The sequence below is a fragment of the Geospiza fortis genome, unplaced genomic scaffold (genome assembly GCF_000277835.1).
Source record: "Geospiza fortis unplaced genomic scaffold, GeoFor_1.0 scaffold450, whole genome shotgun sequence".
Lineage (NCBI taxonomy): Eukaryota > Metazoa > Chordata > Aves > Passeriformes > Thraupidae > Geospiza > Geospiza fortis.
In genome coordinates, this window is record NW_005054416.1 from 126,615 (window position 1) to 145,218 (window position 18,604).

Consider the following 18,604-nt stretch of genomic DNA (forward strand, 5'->3'; position numbering starts at 1 on the left):
AGCCCCTCAGCTGGGCTTGCCCAGAGGCTGGCACAGCAGGGCCTGTGCCCACAGTGCCCAGCACAGAGCAGGGCTGCACACCCTGGCCACTCCAGAGTGCCCCACAGGGGTGCCTGCTGGCTCCCTGTGCCTCCCTGGCATGGGGAGCCTGCAACAGCGTGGGCTAGGGGCTGTGCAGCCCAAGGGAAACCAGCTGGGAATGCCTTCCTGGGCACAACAGCACATGCAGCAGGATGCAGCAAAGCCTCTCCCCATCCCTCCTGCTGTTCTGCTGTTCCTCAGCCATTCCCCTCCCCAGGCACGCTGCTTCGTGCCCTCTGCCAGGTGCTCCTGTCCCCTCTCCCACAGAGGCAGCAGCAGGGACCCTGTTTGGGATGAAGCACAGCTGCCAGGGGCACTCAGAGGCGGAGCTGTGTTCCCTCTGCTCTGCCAGCTCTCCCTGTGGCTCCTGCAGCAGCAGCCCTGTGCCCTGCCACCGCCATCCCCAGGGCAGCAGGGACACAGCTCCCTCCTGGCAGCAGCACAAACCATTTCCCACCCCTGGCCAGGCTGAGGCAACTCCTCCCCAGCAGCAGGAGGGGCACAGCACCCCACAGCCCCATCCTGAGGGGCTCTGCTCCCCAGCTGTGGCCAAAGCCATTGTCCCTCCCTGTCACACCACGGCCAAGACGTGTCCTTGCCCCACAGGCAGCTCAGCAAGGCTGAGGCAGGAGCCCCCATTTGCTCAGAGATTCAGAGCCCAGCTCCTGGTGAGGGTTTCTGCTGTCACACTGTGGTGTTATTGACACACAGCAGCCAAACACCACGTGCCAATGCAGGGAAACCCAGAAGCTCTGACTCCACACCCTGGGAAAGGGAGCACTGGCCCTGGCTGCCCTGGGAAATGCAAGTCCTGCTCCTAAGAGGGCACAGAGAGGGAGTTTGGTGCCCACTGCACCTCTTGGCATGGCCAGTGGCCAAAGGACAAAAGCCCTAAGTCCATTTCCAAATGGATGGGACTGTGGCTGTCTCCCTTCAGGGCAGAAGGTCCTCGAGGTGCATTACTCAGAGAATGGATTGCATGGCCAGGGGAGATGTGGGTGTGGGCAGGATAGCACTGAGACAACATTGTGATCAGCACAGATTTCCCTGCAGGCCCTCTCTGAATAGCTTTGTCTCCAATGGGAAACACAGCCTGAGGAGAAGGACACAGAGCCTGGGAATCCTGAGGAACAATTTGCCATGGACAACCTTTTATCTGGCTGAATCATTGTACCTCTCCTTCTCTCCAGCCAGACAGGGAAAGCAGCTCTTCTCTGCTCCACAAGGTGCTCAGAAAAGGTGGAGAATATGACAGCTGAGGCTCATACAAGAACCTTATTCAGCTTTAGACAGTGTTGTACCAAGAGCATCATCTATACACAGCCTGCATTTAAAATGGGGCTTCTGTGTTCACCTGCAGGTGCTCAGAGGGCAGAATTTTACACAACTTGGAAAATGCCTTTTGCTGTCCCAGGCCTATGCATGAGGAAAACACTGGGATTTAGGAAATAATCTGATCTGCTCTAACAGCCCAAAAGGGAAATGTCCAGTGGGTCAGGGCCTGTTTTCCACTGCTGTGGTGCCCACAGTTTATTCTGGTATCACTCCAAGTAAGCCAGTAGGTCACTAACATGGACACTGTGTGAGCCAGACCCTGAACATTCAAGCTGATATTCAACCCTTTGCTTCATGCCCTGTGTAGTTCAGAGAAAAACTGCACCTTCTGCAGTTCTTGGCCTCACTGGTTTGAATTAAAACTGTGTCAACCTCAGCTCTGAATTTCCTGTGTAGCAAATGTTAAGAGAGTCATCAATCCTGTTCTCACTTTCAGCGAGACCGAGCAGGAACCCAGCTTTGTTGAGGTAACATGCATTAATGGCAGCCCAGGTTCATCCCAAACCACACTGCTTAGCCTGCCTGTCCTCATGGGCTTTTAGAGGTGCTGATGAAGCAACGGGGCAGAGCTCTACAAACTTCTGCTTGGTGCCCTTCAGTTACAGAAACCATGGGCAGTCTCCAATTCAGGGACCCATGAGGTATCCTTTGGTACCCAAAAGGTATTATCTGGAAAGGAATCAAAATTCTGTTCACCAAAATATTTATATTAGCCGAGAAAGCCAAACTCTGCCAAGAAGGGAGCTGGCGAGCTTCGCTGGAGCGTTTCTGCCAGTGTGTAAAACACAGAGAGCAGCCCCACCTACCACAGCCCCTCTGTGCATGCCCAGGGCTGGTTCAGCTTTTAAGCTCAGTGTCAACTATTTGTAAGGCCTCAAAAATCTGGAGACTTTGGAGCGCAGCAGCCGAATGAAGGATCTCGGGAACATCTCCCTGGACTCCTGGGCTGTGTACTTGAAGTAGTTCTGCGGGTGTGCCAACACATCAAACAGTGCTTTTATCAGCTTCTTGTCCTGGGAAAAGGGAAGCACATTTTATATCAGTTCCACAGAGGAGTTATGGTCAGTATTAAACCAAAGTTTAATGCCTCTCTAACTCTAAAAAGATTATGGGGGATTTTACTTTTCAAGTGTTTAAGGGCTTGGAAGCATAGCAGAGCAAGGCTGACTTTCAGGCTCCTGGAAAGTCACTGGTGTTCCAAATTAGCAGCTCCAGAATTTCTTCCTTCCTCATACATCCAAGAGCAGCAAACAAACCACAAAATGAATGCACGCTTGAGCTGATATCCAGCAAAAGAAAGGCATGCACTCAACTTGCCTATGGAAGTCCCCTAACCAAGGTCAGAGAAATCCACAAAGAGGTTCCTTTTGCCCAGGGAGGAAAAGCCTTTGCCAACCTGCAGGCTACAAGGAGCAGCACCAAGTGCCTTCCCAATAAATTTCCAGTTTCCCTGGTAGCTCTGATCCACCTTCAGTCCCCCTGAGCAAAGGGTCCCCTATTCCCTGCTCTGCACAACCAGGCTCTGCTGGTTCACCCCATTTCCCTGGAGCAGCTCATGCCTGGTGCACCAAGGAACAGACCTGATGCAGACCAGGAAACTCACTTGCACCAAACTCACTTGCACCAAATAATATGATTTCCAATCAAAACCAACATGTTCAGTGAGAGGAATGTACCTTAAGTATTTCTTGGTGATTTTCAGATGCATAAAGTCTGCCATCCCGAACAATGTCCTCTATGAGCTCTTGGTAATCCTCTGTGGGGAATGCACAAGAGAGTAATTTGCAGCTTCACTTCACTTACATACTCAATACCTCCTGTGGTTACACAGAGAAGCCCTGCCTCAGAAGAGCCAGTAGTACTTGACATATTAGCAGTAAGAAAATATTCCTAACACTTTTCTTTTTAGTATGAGAACAGTGTACTCTGCTGAGCTGCTCAGCATCAATCTGTCAAAAGCCAAGGAAATCATAAAGCACCCAAGATTGGAGTGCATGTGGTAACCAAGTAACCTGCTTCAAACCAGCTGAACTGCAGGGACCCATCTGTACACACCCACAGCCTGTTACTGACTTCTTTCTACAGGAAGAAGAAATAAAAAGATTATGTAAGAGGATACTGTCTTAAAAGTAACCCCTCTGGTCAGTCATAACCTGAAATTCTTCAAAAGGAGAGGTCTCCCCTGAAAAATTACTTTTCCACCACTAGTGAAATTCTGCAGACCACAGCAGGGATGGCTCCCTCACAATTAATCCAGTGTGAGCAGAACATACAATATCACTTATGCTGAAGTGCAAATCCTCAGCTCCAGTTTCACACCTCGTGATTCTGACAAGGGTGAGGTGAAAATCTTTCCCCTCAAGCCTGTTTTCAATATGGGTATTTTGCTACCTGATTCTAGGCCACAAATGGTAGCAGGAACACCATAAAACACAGGTACTTGGGCTCTACCTAATTCCTAGCTGGGGCCACCCAAAGAAGATGGAAAGGCACAGAAGTGCATAAAACTTAGATTCTATGTCTGAGCTCTGTAATTTGCAGGCCAGGGCCCAGAACTCCAGATTTTTATTTGGAAGACACAGTGGAACTTAAAAGACTGCAGTGCACTGCAGAATTCCTTAGATTGGGTTTAAATGAAACAGCTCCTGGCAGCAGCTCCTGGTGACACTGCTGGGCTGCCCTGCTGCTTAGGGAGGGGAATTCTGCACTGCTGGAGCTGCACCAGCCCACATCAGCCCAGCTGCTCACTCCCACTCACCATCATAGGTTACATAAGGGACTTGGAATCCTTTGGCACTGTTCCCTTCGTTGGACTTGAACTGGATCCAGAGTTTCTTGGACCTGGAGGTGAAGGCTATGGGGCGCTCGTAGGTCTGGCAGGTCTCGTACGTGGTCACCGAGTTGGAAGAAGCTTTCAAAGCAAACACACAACAGGCAGCCGTGGGACAATGCTTCCTGCTAAAGGCCTGTTAGAGCTGTTTTCTCTGTTACCACCAGAAAAATGCTTGCTGGTGTTAAGAAAACTCCTCAAAATGTGGCAGGCCATCAGTGGATGGCAGGCCATCAATGAGGGACTTCTTGGTGAGGGAACATTTTCCTTTCTCCTAAAATAACAGTCTACTGTTTGAAGGACGTGCCTACACTAGAAACTGAGGTTGTTTATCCACACATCAGGCACCTGTAAGGATTAGCAAGCATTTCTTCTTTGCTAACCCAGGCTAGAACTGCTTAGCATAATGCATGACTGGTTAGCTTGAACCACCTACCCCCACTTAACAATATTTCCCTCAGTTCACTGGCACATCATGGCCTTGTACCCTCTGAATTTCACTGAAAACTATGGGGCAGCATTGCCAAATAGGCCTTCTTCATTTGCCATTAAAGAAATTTCTGCTCTTAAATAGATGCCAGGCAGACTACATTGATTTTCTGCAAACAGCAATGCCTGAGTTCACCCTGTGTTTCCCCCTGAGCTGTGCCCCAGGGGGTGTTTCAGACTCACAGCTTTTTCTCATCACCAGGTAGTCTCCACACTCATCTTCAATGGGCAGGAATATTTCTGGGACCACGATGAGGATGCGGCGCTTGGGCGGAGGGTTGATGCTCCAGGTGCACTCGGTGTTTGCAGGGTAGTCCCCAGGATAGTTGGGTGATTCAATATATCCAGTGTAATCTCCCAGCTCCCCTCCACACTGCCTGTCTGGAAAAGGAGCACACAATGCAGGACAAGGCAAAGAGAGGCCACCCTGCAGCCCTCCTGCAGTCACATCAGCAGCACGGGTGGCAGACACACATTTCCCTTTTTGCATCTGCTGCAGGTACAGCTCTCCTTGCCAGCCTCTCACATCCCTGTGTGGGTGTGTTTGCATGTGTCTGTGTGTGTGCAGGCACTCCAGAGCTGGTTCTGAGCAGTCACCTCTCTGCTCTCCATTCTCCCTCCTTAATTTACCCTCAGCTACCATAAATCCAGAGCAGTGGCTCCCTTTGTAATGGACTCTTTCAAAGGTTGTTATTAAGAAGAAATGGTTACTAGAGCTATTAAGTTCTGTGAGCCAGCTTCCATTCCTGTTCATAGGAGGGAACAAATCAGGGTGCTGAGGACACAAACTCTGCTGTATCAAGAGAGAAAAGATTTGATAGCAAGACCCCGAGCAACCCAGCACCAAGTGCCAAACGCAGTCATCCCTTACCTTGACAAGGCTGATGGAACCAGTCTGCAGAAATGGTCTCTCTCAGACCTCAGTGAGCCACGTGGGGTGAGATGCAGGCAGCAAAAGAGGAGCAAGCTCTGCCTTCTCACCAGCTCCCTGGAGCAAAGCTGAGCTTTGCCCTTAGGGTCACCCCAAACATTAATGGCCCGGTCTTTTTATTTGTAAGAGAGCATCAAAACCATCTTGCTGTACTTACTTTTGCACTGTGTTATGTTTGTTGACCCATCAAAATCAGTAGTGGTGTTTCCAGGGCAGGAAATGCAGTAATTTTGTCCAAACTCAGGCTGGTATGTCCCAATTGCACAGCGAATACATCGGTGAGTTGTGGTGTTGTAAAAATGGCCAGGAGAACACTGAACTGGACAGAAATTAAACAATCATGGTTTAAAAGTGGCAGCAGCATACTAGAATATACTTTTATACATTTGTGCAAGACCTAGTGTAATCTCAGAAGCTGAAATGCCCTATTAGTAAACTGTAGGGGTAACAAAAAAGAGGTAATTAAGCAAATTTTAGTTCATCAAGTCATTCAGGTTCAAATTTCCCAAATGAACACTGTAGAGTGGTTCTATGTGAAAGCAGCAATAAAACCACAGTAATAAACAATGAGGGAAACAAAACAACTTCAGTTTATCAGGTTATTTTGTGCAAGTTGCAAAGATCTACTAGCAAATGTAGTTTTCTATGCTGCACAGACCCTTTTTTTCCTATTCCTTTTAAGCTCTGCTTTCTCCCAAATAATTCTTGCTGAGTTTTGGAAGCTAGCTCAGCCAGGAGTCCTCCCTACATGCTGCCCCAATCCAAATGCTTCAGATAAGCTCCAAATAGTTCTTGCATCTGTGATTCCACGTCTCATGTGGCCTCTTCCACATGCAAATTCCTGAGCTCTTCATTCCACTTAATAGAAAGAATTCCTTTAATCTCCACTCCAATTTGAAAACTGAACCTCATTTATAGACTTGTTTTTGTTTATGTTAAATAAAACTGAAATCAGCTCCTCTTATCTTGATCCAGAGTTTTAACATCATTTTTTAGTACTTCAATTTCACAAAATTAAGAATGGAAAAGCAGCCTTTGTGGGTTCAGCGATTCTACGCTGAAGGAAACTATTAGATATCACACTATTACCAGTAATATTACTTCTTCAATGATACTGCTACATTCTTACAATATGTTGTAATTCTCAGTAAACATAACTGAAATGAGAGATCTCTTAATCCAAACCACTACCAAATGTTGGCATCAGGACCTTATTTGTACCCCTTATTTCTGCTCTGCAGCAGTAGATTTTCTGTTAAAGACTTGATCCTCTAGTCATTTATATAAGCAATTTTCTTTTACCCACGCTTTTGGTAACCAGTTTTAGAAAGAATTGAGGCTTTACTGAATTTCAGGTGTCTCACAGGCCAGGCCAACCTGCTGTAAGACACCTGCAAGGACTGACCCTCAGAAGGAGAAAGAACCTTCTCTGAATGCCCCACCTGAGCAGCAGCATTTCCTTCTGCCTCAGATCAAAGCAGTTCAGACAAACCCTGGGCTCACCTTTGGTCTCACAGTCCTGGAACAAGGCTGCCCCGCTGTGCCTCGTGGTGAGAGCTCCTCCGCAGGGAAAGCAGGACACCCTGCCAGCCTCGGGCTGGTACGTCCCCAGGGGACACGGCAGGCAGGGCTTGAAGCCATCAGGAGAATATTCACCAGGGGGGCACTGATCTAGGGGAGGGAGAGCACACATTAGAGATGTAGGAGCGCTAGAGAGCCTGCACAGGACCCACAGCCCCACCAGGAAACTGCTCTGCTTTACTGGGGCAGCTGGAGCACGGCTCCAGAAAGGAATGCTGGCAACAGCTGGAGCTTCACACCTCCAATGTGCACTGTGACAGCCTGCGGGGCCAGGGAGCTCTTCTGGGGGCTGGGATGGATTTCACACCGTGTTGCAAGGCCACACTGGACACTCAGCCTGTCCAGGGCTCTCTGCTCCTCTGTGCAGTGCAATGATGTAGTGATTATCTCCTCATTCTACCTAGAGAGCTCTTGAACTCCTTCCAAATAAAATAATTTAGTATTGAACCTAAGATGCCAAAAACATACTTCCAGATTTCTGTTCAATCTTATTATTGAACATTTATATCTCGTGACCATTAGTATTACTAATTGTGTGAAAAGCTCAAGTGCAACAAGTCATTATGCAAATTCAGTAACCAAACATTATGCCTCAAAGGCTTTTAAAGCAGAAATACTCTTGCCATTCCTCTGATAATCTTGGGTAATGATTATGTATGCACTGGGCTGCTGTGTTCTGTATGGTGCACAGACAGCACTAACCCAATCTGATTTTCCTTCATCACACACCTCAGTATTATCCAGCAAGCCCAGCAATATTCATCAGTATCTTTGAGAAGTACTGGTTTTCAAACTCTTCACAAAAGAACTGGCTTCAGTGCCAGTATTTAATAATTACCCTGCTCTGGAAAGGCACAAAACACTGTTGCAGTTGTTCAGCTGTGCTGAAAAATCCTGTCCTTTTAAGACCTGTTACGATAATAAACTGTTAGTTTTAGTTTATAGCTCCAATAAATCACTCGGTGAATAGCTGTTTTGTTAGGAAGTTAAATTGGCCTTGGCTTCATTTCAGGATGTGTGAGTAACAACAAGCAGGGCATTAACTGCCGGTCATGATCAATGATGAAGAGTTTTGTTTGTGGCTGATACACCAGGAGGAATCGCTGACTGCTCCTCCTTGGCTTAAAAATAAAATGCAGCAGGTTAAGCTTGGCTCTGTGGCTTATCAATGAGAGCTTGTGAGGAAGTCTGAGCTCCTGGTTCTAACTTTTTCCACCACATATCACTTCTGCCCTCATAAGGACACACATTCATTTGCTCCCACACTTTTCAAGCCTTTCTCCGTTTTATAAACATTCCTGCAGAACACTCATCTCTGTACAATTTGTGCACTTCCACAAACATGAATGAATTCAGGCTTTCATTGCAGCACTCCTAATAAGGTAAGGAAAGAGCACTATTTACAGTTCCACGACAAGGAAAGACAATTCAGGGTTAGGAAAGGTGATCCTGAGAAGTGCCTACTGACTTCAGAAACCTGGAAGAAATGGAAAGACCTGAGCAAATCTCCTTCCCTCACACAACTCCATGGCTCTATGGGAAATTAATGCTTTGAGTGACCTGACTAGAAAAACCTGCTCTCTGCTCTCTCCTCTTTTTCCATTCATTTTAATCACATGCCAAGTTTGGGGTGGTTTGGGGGTTTTTAGGTGTTTTGTTTTTGGGGTTTTTTTTGCATTTGGGAGAAGAGGTGTCTCTGTTCTGTGTTTTGAACAGAAACACTGACCCTACAAATTCAGTCTTAAAACTGTACTTCAGGTTTCCTAAACCTGCTCAGAGTCCAGCAGAACAGTAGGACATCTATCAGAGCTCAAAGGAAACCTGCCCCAGGCAGGAATCAAACCCACAACTTATGTGCAAATGTTGCATTTGAGAACTTATCCCATCAGATCTCTCTTGACAACTTTGCCATCTGCATCTTACTTGTCTTGAAACCACATGTTGTGAAAATTGTGAAGCTCTCTGTGGAATACAACTGAACTAATCTAAATCTTCCTGGGTTATCTAGCAAAGTGCCTAATTATTGAAAATTTGCATTGTGGAAGTAAGCTTAAAAAAACCTCCTCAGACATCACTGAGATCCTCCATCTGGGCCAAGGGAGAACTTTTCCATTAAATCTGAACCATTTGAGTCAAGTATTTCCTTCTGATTTTCCTAAGAGGTGGCAACAACAGAAAGAAGAAAGGCTGTGTAGCTACCTACCACCACTGCACCGGTGTGTTCAGAGCCAGCTGAAAAAAGCTCTGACTTCTGAGACACACCAAACACTTCAGGCTTTGATTGGTCCTCTGTGCATTTGAGAAAAGAGGTCAGTACACCCACATACAGATTCTGCTATTTACAACTACTCAGTGAAAATATTAGAATTACTCTATGCCATGTCCAAGTTTTAATGCCTCAAACTCACAAATATTTCTGGTTCTTCACATGACTACATCAACTCAAGCTTTTCACAGTGGTACAAGTGTCCAGACAGTTCAATCCATAAACACATTCCCTGTAAACTGCTCCCAGTTCCTCCTCATCTTCCACCTAGAAATGTTTCACTCATCCAGCCCCACTGGAGCACAGAGCTGGGGGAGTGGGGGAAGCCTGTTTAGCGCTCACAGCAGTCACAGGGGCCCAATTTAGCATAACAAATAAGACTTAGTGTTAGATTCAATTATAGTAACATTAATAATAGGGGCGTTATTTCAACCCAGAAATCATCCTACTGAACTCCATAGGACTATGCATAAAATTAAGATGAGCCTTCTCTTAAAAAGAAGCCCAACAAAATTAACAAAAAGCAAAAATCCACAAGAAGCACCTCCACGAAGTTAAACTTCTCCAGATATTTTCTTAAAGAAAACAAGTACAGAAGTTTGGGAGCTTCACTTCTCAAAATCAGAAACTGCATGTTCCCACCTGCCGTGTGGGAAATACCCAGTCAAAACCAGATCTGAAGATTTGCAAATAATGACATTAAATCACAATTCCACTGGCTGGCTTTGCTCTTTTTTTCCAGAAACTTGATTGTTTTTTCTCCAGATGAACAAAAGAACCAATTGCCTCTAGCAGACTTCATTTCTGCAGCCACTGTCTTTGTTTATCTTCAATGCCCATTAAAACCTGGTCTTGAGTCTCATGCAGCTGTTTTAAAGGGGGGGAAAAAAGTGAAAGCTTTTCTGATGCAAAAACAAGAAGAAAAGGGGGGGTGGGGGGGAAGAGAGGGGCCCACAGGGAACCAGGATTAACAGTTACAAAGACATTTAAAGGCTCTTCCCCTCTTTTCAGCACATTAGCCTTTGAGCATTTGCTCCTATAGACAAACGCCGTAGTATCTCAGGGGCTGAGAAGGTGAACCTCATAAAGGAGGTCATGATCCACCAATTCACCATTTTCTTAAGAATGATGCCTTGACTTTATAAGGAAAATCACCAACAAGTGATGCAAATTGATTCTGAAGCGGCATCCTTTAAGTTATTGTGTTTGAGCAGGTCACACATTTAGGTCACATGAGATGGTTTCGCATTCGAAGGATTTATGTCTTGAGTCTATGATTTTCAGGGCAAGCAGGTTAGCAGGAAAAACAGCACTCCTCCTGAATCTATGATTTTCAGGGCAAGCAGCTAAGCAGGAAAAATAGCCCCATTTTCTCCCTTTTGATAAATTCATTTCTTCTTGGATTTTCACAAAATTGTAAAAAAAGACCCAAAAAAACAACAGTTGTGCAACACAACCATTACTTATAACAACTGCAAAGGCAGGCAGCACTTTGCTTTTCCTTTTAGATACCTCTCTCATACTTTTATAATGCCAATATCATACCACATACAAAGCTTTGAGATGTGGTTCATCATTTTGGATGAAATGTTATTGTCTTATTTGCATCCTCTCAGCTGAGGGCACAAAACTGCTGAATGCTGAGCAACGAAATGCACTGACACCTCCCACAGAAGATGAAGCTGCTCATCATTTCCATCCTGTGCCAGTGCTGCTCAAGCCTGCTGCTCTCTGAGGTGACAGCTCTTTGGGGAAACCCACTTGCAACTACTGTGGAGCAAGGATATGCTGTCCTATCCTTTTTTGCATCCATTTCAGGAAATGGTAATTCTCAGTGCCTCCTTCCACCTCTGAAAGTATTGGTGTGACCAACACAAAAAAAAAAAAAAAAAAAGAGACACACTAAAAAAAACCCAAAAACCCCCAAAAAACACAAAAACAAAAAAATAGACAAGGCAGTGTGCTTTTGACACCATGGGATGTGATCAAAGTATGACAGAGTTTTAAGCAGTGGAAGAACAGCAAAATTGTTGTTGTTTGAACTTATTTTCTTTCAATACGGAGGTTACTGGTAAATCACTTTCTGAAAAGGAACTGGCAGTATTTAAACAGTTGGTCTTTGGCTGTTAAATCTCTCTGAAGTCAAGCTCATACTGGAGAAGGAGCACTTGTAGCCAGGCTAGTGAGTGAGACTGCATTCTCCTCAAGCCAAGTCTCCTCTCAAGGCAGCATGCAGCATTTCCAGCATGCTCAGAGGGCTCACACACAGGCTTGATGCGCTGACATTCCAAAATGGATCTTTGTTACCTTAGAGATCTACTTCAAGGCAGAAAAATCATACTTCTGCTAGGAGAATCCAGTTCTCTGGGAAGGCTGATGAAAGTTCCATTTTGCTATGGGCGTTTCATGGGATATCCATGGTTATGGACCTATCACTGGTTGCTCCTTGTTGTTCACACTCAGGACTTCATGGGATTAACCAACATGAGCCAGTGCCAAATGGGCTCATCATAGATACAGAACTCACACATAACAAGGTAGAAAAATGCAACACTTGAGCCTCTAAAGCATCAGAAAATCCCAAACAGAACCGTACAATGAACAGCAAAGTTGAAATAAACCACACTATCCCTTGCAATCAGCAGTGAATTCCCTTTTACCACCAGTAGCTGTTTAAAGAACAGCAGGCACACAAGTGCAAGCATCCAGCATATTAACAATGATAAAATACCCTGGAAACCGCATGCAATTTGTTCCTGGTGTCTTCCTAAAGCTTTTCTTCTGCACTGTGCCCCACTCAAGACCGTAGGAGTTAAGACAGGAAAATCAGGGATAGAACTACCCTACCAGAAATGTGAAACCAAATGAAATTTATCTTGCTGCTGCAATTGCAGGCCAGTTACCCAGCACAAAAATTGTCAGATCAGGAGCTGGACTCTTCCTCTGACACTGCTAAAATATAAATAATGTTTCAGACAGTGCCGTGCCAAGGGAATTCTAAGAGGATTCCAAAGAGGACCCAAACTGTAGCTAACCATATCTAGCCATACTCCAAGTATTTGAAAACAATGAACTAAAACCTGCATTTTACTCAGTAACTGCATCAAAGAAGACCTGTAAGTCCCTTTGACTTGCTTTGTTCCCTCACTGCTTCCTACTCCCCTGGCCAGTCTGAGCCAAAGTCCTTTGCTGTCCAGAGGCCACATCTACCACCTGCCCTGAATCCATCTGCTGACCAGCATCTCCTGCTGTGCAGCCACTTTCTCCCCAGAGCCACCAGCATGTCTAGGTAAGCAGACCCCCAGCCCCATCCAGAAGCAGCTCTGCAAAACAATCAGATCAAAACAAAGGAACAAAAACCAAAAGTCCCTCTCCCACACAGATCCCTGGACTAGCTTCTTGCCTTTCTTCACACCATTCCCACTCTATTCTCCTCTGCCCAGCCTGTTTCTTAGCTCCTCTGCCTGGCAGCCCAAGCAGCAGCAGCCCCCAGTCCCACTTTAGCCATTCACCCTGGGACAATCAGCTTTTCCAGGGAAATGAGGCATTCCTAACAACTCTGTACTTTTATGTCCTCTCAGCAACTGGGAGCTGGCTGCCCAGCTCCAGCAGCCTGACAAGTGGCACAGGGAGGTGTCAAAGATGCTCATTTTCTGTACATTTAATGAAAATAAGCAGGGGAACAAGTGCAAGGAGAGCGCCCTTCACACTGGTGTAAGGGAAAGGCTGTGGGGTGAGTTCCACCTCCTGTTTGATCCCAGGCAATCTCCACCAGGATTTGGTCTGAGTAACTCAGCTGAACAAAGGAAGGTTCACCGAGTCATTGCACCTTGTCAGGCACGAGCAAATCAAACCTTAAGGCATGAGACACACAGGGTCATTCCAGTGCTCACAGCAGCACCTGTTAGGGTGTCCAGAACAAACTGAGGCACCAATTCAGCAGCAGAAGAGGCCTGACTTGTACAAATTGTTCTTCAAAACCTTTGTGTTCCTATGCTCAGTGGCTCTGCTTTAACCATGGGCAGGCTGTTTGTGCTCACCCCACCAAAGAGCTTTCTGGACAGGCATTGCCCAAAATTCCCTTTTCTCTCTGAACTAGCACAGAAATGCCACGTATGCTTCACATTTGTGCTGCGACATTAAACTGATTCTGCAGCTATCTAGAAAAATGTGTTTCTTTTCTGTTCCAATTTCTAATTGTAATTCACATTGCCTTCTCCACCTGCAACATTTTTAGCTTACTCATCGCTGTTTTTTCCAGATGAAATCACAAATATCTTCAGAGTCATACTGTGCTCTGTACAATTGGAATGACAGTTTTTTTTCAAAGCCTTCCTCTAGCATCCAACAAAATAGCTTGGACATATCCTTGTAAACTCATCTCAGTGAACTTTCCAAAATTTTTCAGATTTATTGCAATGTTCCAAGAAAAAAAAAAAAGAGCTCTTAGAGCTTTTTCCGAGATTTCCTGAGTAATTCCCTGCTTGCTTGCACAGATGTTTTAAACAATTTGTCTGTTCTACGAACCCAAGTTTTTCTAGAATTAGCAAAACTGGATTGGAAAATCTATTCTTAGGCCAAATGCTGCTGCTGGAAGACATACTAATTCACTGTGACAAGCATTTTAAAGGCTTGCTGATTCACAATCCACCTACATGCTGCCTGCCCCGTGCAGCCTGAATTGGCTGTCATGGTTGTTAGGCCTCTGTTAGGATGTAACATCTGACCCCTCTCCTTAACTTTTGTGCTTTGGAAGCACTTACCATGGGCTGCATTATGGTGGTGCCCTCCAGTGCCATGATAATTAAGACTTTTCTCAGTGATGGCTTATAAAGTCTCCATGAATTTATAACTCTGTCATGATGATTCTCTGGGACTCTGAGCTTAATCAGCAAAGTGAGCGTGATTGCATCAAATTGTGAGCAGCCTTTTCCTTGGGACGAGGGAGAGGTGAGCTGTGCACAAGCTTAGGAACGCAGCATTACTAAATTATTACTAAATTACTAAAGTATACTAAATGTAGTCTTAAAAGTAACACTGGTGATGTCAAGGCCATTGGTGCCTGTTATTCCCAGGATTTCCACCTTTGAGCTTGTTGCAGGCTGTGCATCATCTGCAGCGCAGTGCAGCGAGCCCTTGCTCTACTCTGTAACACTTCAATTGCTAAAAATACATTCACAGGGAGAATTTCAGCAGCACCTCCACTTCTGCACACCCAGCCCTGCTCTCTCCTGGATGGGTGAACCCCAACCCCTCCGAGCTCCAGAACAGTGGAACACACGAAGTGCTCCATCATCCCCGCCCCCCTCCCAACTCACCACATCTGACCCCCGGCTGCAGCTGTCCCACACCACAGCCCTGCTGTGGCTCTGAGGGCCTGGGAGCCTTCCTGGCCACCTCGTGGTCGGTGCCCGAGAGGCGGATGCGGAACTGGTCCCTGCTGACCGTCTTGCGCAGGGTGCGGATGGTTTTCCGGAACCGCTTCTCCGTCTTCTTGCGGGCACAGCGCACGTCGCACGTGTCTGAAAAGCACCGGGGGTGAAAGGGGTGCCCTGAGTGACTGTGCACAAATCCCACCCAATTCCAGTCATCAACCAACTCAAATCACTGAGATAGCCACTTCTGGGAACAAGTGAAATCCTCAAGGACAAGTACACTGGGCAGCTCTTGGCTCTTTGGAGCTATCCCCATGCCTCACTCTTTCTGAAGCAGTGAATTAATGTTCAAAACAGGAGATACTTTTTATCATCATTTTGCATACAGGCAGAAGTGAAAAACACAGAAATTAAGGAGCAAATGGCAAGAAGCTTCAAAGCGCACCTGGAATTATTTTCCAACCAACCTGTCACCTCCTTCCTGCTCGTTTCAAGCTCAAAGTCCGCAGTGATAAAAATCTCTCTGGTCGCTGCCAGTCTACTGAGGGCTCCAGGAACTTTCTTGCCAGAGCTGCATGTTAGGTTTACATAGTGGAAGCTCTCCATTACTGAATTTTGTCTCTCTGCATGAACAAAATCAAGGAAGCAAAAGCTTGGCCAGGTCTGTTATCGAACATTCACCAGTGCTCAGCACGGGGGTCATCATGAAGAGTTAAAGAGGAGCAAACCATCAGGGCCAGTGAAAGAAGAGTTTGGCCAGGCTCTCACCTGGTGCACCCTCACACTGAGTCATGACCATTGTCATGGCTTCAATGAGGAAATAAGGTTTAGGCAAAGGAAACACCCAGAATAAGCTCTGGTTCTGGAGTACATAACTTGTCACCAAGCATTCAGCACAGTTCCTCACTGCTACTCTGCTCAGGACAAACAGACACACTGATTCATCATATTGTTTAAAGGACAAACAGTCAGACACACTGATTCATCATATTGTTTAATGACTCCTTTCCCCATTTATTTCTTTTATTTTTTAAAGTACTCCTCCTCATTTTCTGCCGACTTTGCAAATTCCCAGGCTATTCTTTCTGCTTTGGAGCAGATGGAAGAGCTGACCCCACTGCATCCATCTGGGGCTGCTGAAGTATGAAAGGAAGACAAGAGACAAGATGAATAACCCTATGACAATAGAGTCAGCATAAAGGTCAGGAGATTTTTCAGTGAGGCACCAGACAATAAGGAGCAGGTGAGAAAGCAAAGAAGAGAAAGATAAAAAGAGGAAGAAAAGGAAGGAATCAAATTTAAAAAGAGGATGGTTGATTTTACTGAGAATTTATCAGCAGTATTACAAACAAAAAAATGATAAGGGCTTTCCTAGCAAGACTGAGGATGCCACAAGGAAATCCTGGGATCTGAAATAACTGTTGCAAGAGTCATGGCCAAGCAGGAAGAAGTGAAGAGCAGAAAGCCTTCAGTCCTCTCTGCTTTGCTTGTGGCGTACTTCATATCTGGAAAGCACTTAACTCCTGAGCTATGGCTCTAACCTGCTTACCTGCATTTTTATATCCATACCTGGTATCATCTGCTCCAGACCTTCTTGAAACATCTCAGTCTTTTTCAAACTACATTTTCCTTCATTTAATTTAAAGGTTACGCTTATCTTGATGGCTGAAGCATCTTCAGGAAGAAACAATGAAACACATTATTTTAAAAAAAGGAGTAGAAAATTGAGACAGCCCTAATGTCACACCACAATGATGACAACAAAAAATATGCTGATATGAAGTGATCATCACAGAAAACCTAATGAGATGTCAGAACCCTCCTGCTGTGAAGCTGGTTCACAACTGGAATTAGAATGAAATGGTTTTACATTTTATTGGGGGGGGGGGGGGGAAGTGAGAGACAGAGAAAGACCAGATCTACTATTGGGTGAATTAAACAAGGGTGAGCTGAAATCAAAGGAGATACTTCAAATCATTTCAGAAAATAGTTTATGTCTGTGGCTGTAAATGCATTCTAAACTTTACAGCCCACCAGCTCAACCTAAACACGTTGTGTGTTGCCAACACTGTCCAGGTTTGGATGACTAAAAGGAGACATAACTCCTGGCCTAAGTGTTTATTTCACTGCTGATCTTTATTTTTAAGTCTCAGTTTGAATGATGCTGACGAAGCCGCATAAGGGGAATTTTCTGCAGCAATCATGAACTACAATCATGAAGAAGAAAAAGAACAATCAATTATAAGGCAGGGGGGAAGTCAAGAGAAATACCTTTGTTTCACAGTTATCAATGAAAATAAATCAAACTATGTAACAGTAAATGTGGTGATTACCCAGCCAGCTGGAAGCATTTGCACTTTGCTGCTTTTTCTTAAGCTGAGAGGACCTGCCACAGGTGAGGGTGTAGGCATCTTGTGTTCCTAACAGACAGACAGACAGTAAAGACACAGGCACAGTGCACACACTGAGGACTCCTGCAGCACAAAACACATTTTAAATTCGTTGACTGGCATCAACACATAATGTTGTTCATAAAATACTCCACATTAGGGCTTGTCTCTTCCTAAGCCATTCAAAGGATTCAGGAGGAGAGCATCAGTGCCATGAGCAGCAGTGAGTCCTGTGGGATGGAGGGGCTGTGTGGGCAAAATCCCAGACCCCACACAGGGCTGGAATGCCTTTGCCCCATTCACCAGTGCCTCTCAGGGCCAATTAAGGAATGGCCCAGGGAGCACAGAGAATTCTCCCCTGTCCTCCTCAGCTTCAAAAAGGAACTTGTTGTGAGAAGGGAATCTGAGGCTAGAGTGGTTATAAAAGACAAGGAGAGAGGGGCTTTCCTGGACACTGCCAGGGATATAGCCCTTTATTATCTGCAGTGAGAGAGGAAAGATCTCTGTTTATTGACTGCTTCTTGGGGCTTCCCTGACAGTGAGGAGATTGGCCACCCCTACCCTCTGTACAGAACCACGTGCCCAGTTCTGTCAGCTCTGACTTACCAGAGAGCACCTGCACATCTGGAGAGCAGCTCAAAAAGCACCTGTCACTCCCACCGCTCTTGATGCAGTGCAGCAACACCTTGGGTGACACATTATCAGACAGGGGATCTTTTGTCTCTAAATAGGATAAAACAAACACTGACAGGATTAAAACATCTACCTTCACCCTACCAATAAATCAGCATGCAGCTGCTTTTGTAGCCAGGACCTGAGAGCACCCATGCAATTTATATGCTGTTCAGACAGAAAATTCAAGCCAAATAAAATCACTGGAAGATCACATCACAAAAGTAACTTCCTTTATCATGAGCAAGCCTTCTCATGCAGAGGAACAAAAGGAAACAGAAGAATGAGCTAGATAAAAGCACAGGAAAGAAAGCATCAAAATCCCTCAAAGTATCTCCTGTTTTTGGGGTTGGTTTGCTGTTTGTTTTTATGAGTTTCAACATCACTACCATCATGCCTTGCTAAAAATTAAAGCAGAATACCAGGAACAATGACTCATACCACTTAACTGGACAGACCATCAAATTTGACTGTAACCACATGGCCCACCAGACACATCAGGAGCAGAAATGTATTTATTAGACACCTTACCAACACAGTCCTTTTTATTCCAGTGTAGCTTGTAGTTAGACTGACACAGGCATTCATAATCTCCCGGTGTGTTCACACACAGCTGCTGGCAACCACCATTGTTGATGCTACATTCATTTATAT

The 18,604-nt window shown here is 45.5% G+C and overlaps 1 protein-coding gene across 1 annotated transcript in view; it reads right to left on the reverse strand.

Annotated features, from left to right (window-relative positions):
* Positions 1-283: 283 nt before the first annotated feature.
* The window catches only part of SCUBE2 (signal peptide, CUB domain and EGF like domain containing 2), a 36,235-nt gene continuing 17,914 nt past the window's right edge, over positions 284-18,604 (reverse strand). The window contains exons 11-22 of the mRNA XM_005426515.2: positions 18,482-18,604; positions 17,885-18,001; positions 17,222-17,308; positions 16,458-16,562; positions 15,356-15,511; positions 14,832-15,035; positions 7,170-7,337; positions 5,824-5,985; positions 4,919-5,116; positions 4,175-4,327; positions 3,093-3,172; positions 284-2,429 (exon numbers count right to left, since the gene is read on the reverse strand). Coding sequence (XP_005426572.1) covers positions 2,277-2,429; positions 3,093-3,172; positions 4,175-4,327; positions 4,919-5,116; positions 5,824-5,985; positions 7,170-7,337; positions 14,832-15,035; positions 15,356-15,511; positions 16,458-16,562; positions 17,222-17,308; positions 17,885-18,001; positions 18,482-18,604 — 1,706 coding nt within the window. The 3' untranslated portion in view covers positions 284-2,276. The remainder of the gene's footprint in view (positions 2,430-3,092; positions 3,173-4,174; positions 4,328-4,918; positions 5,117-5,823; positions 5,986-7,169; positions 7,338-14,831; positions 15,036-15,355; positions 15,512-16,457; positions 16,563-17,221; positions 17,309-17,884; positions 18,002-18,481) is intronic.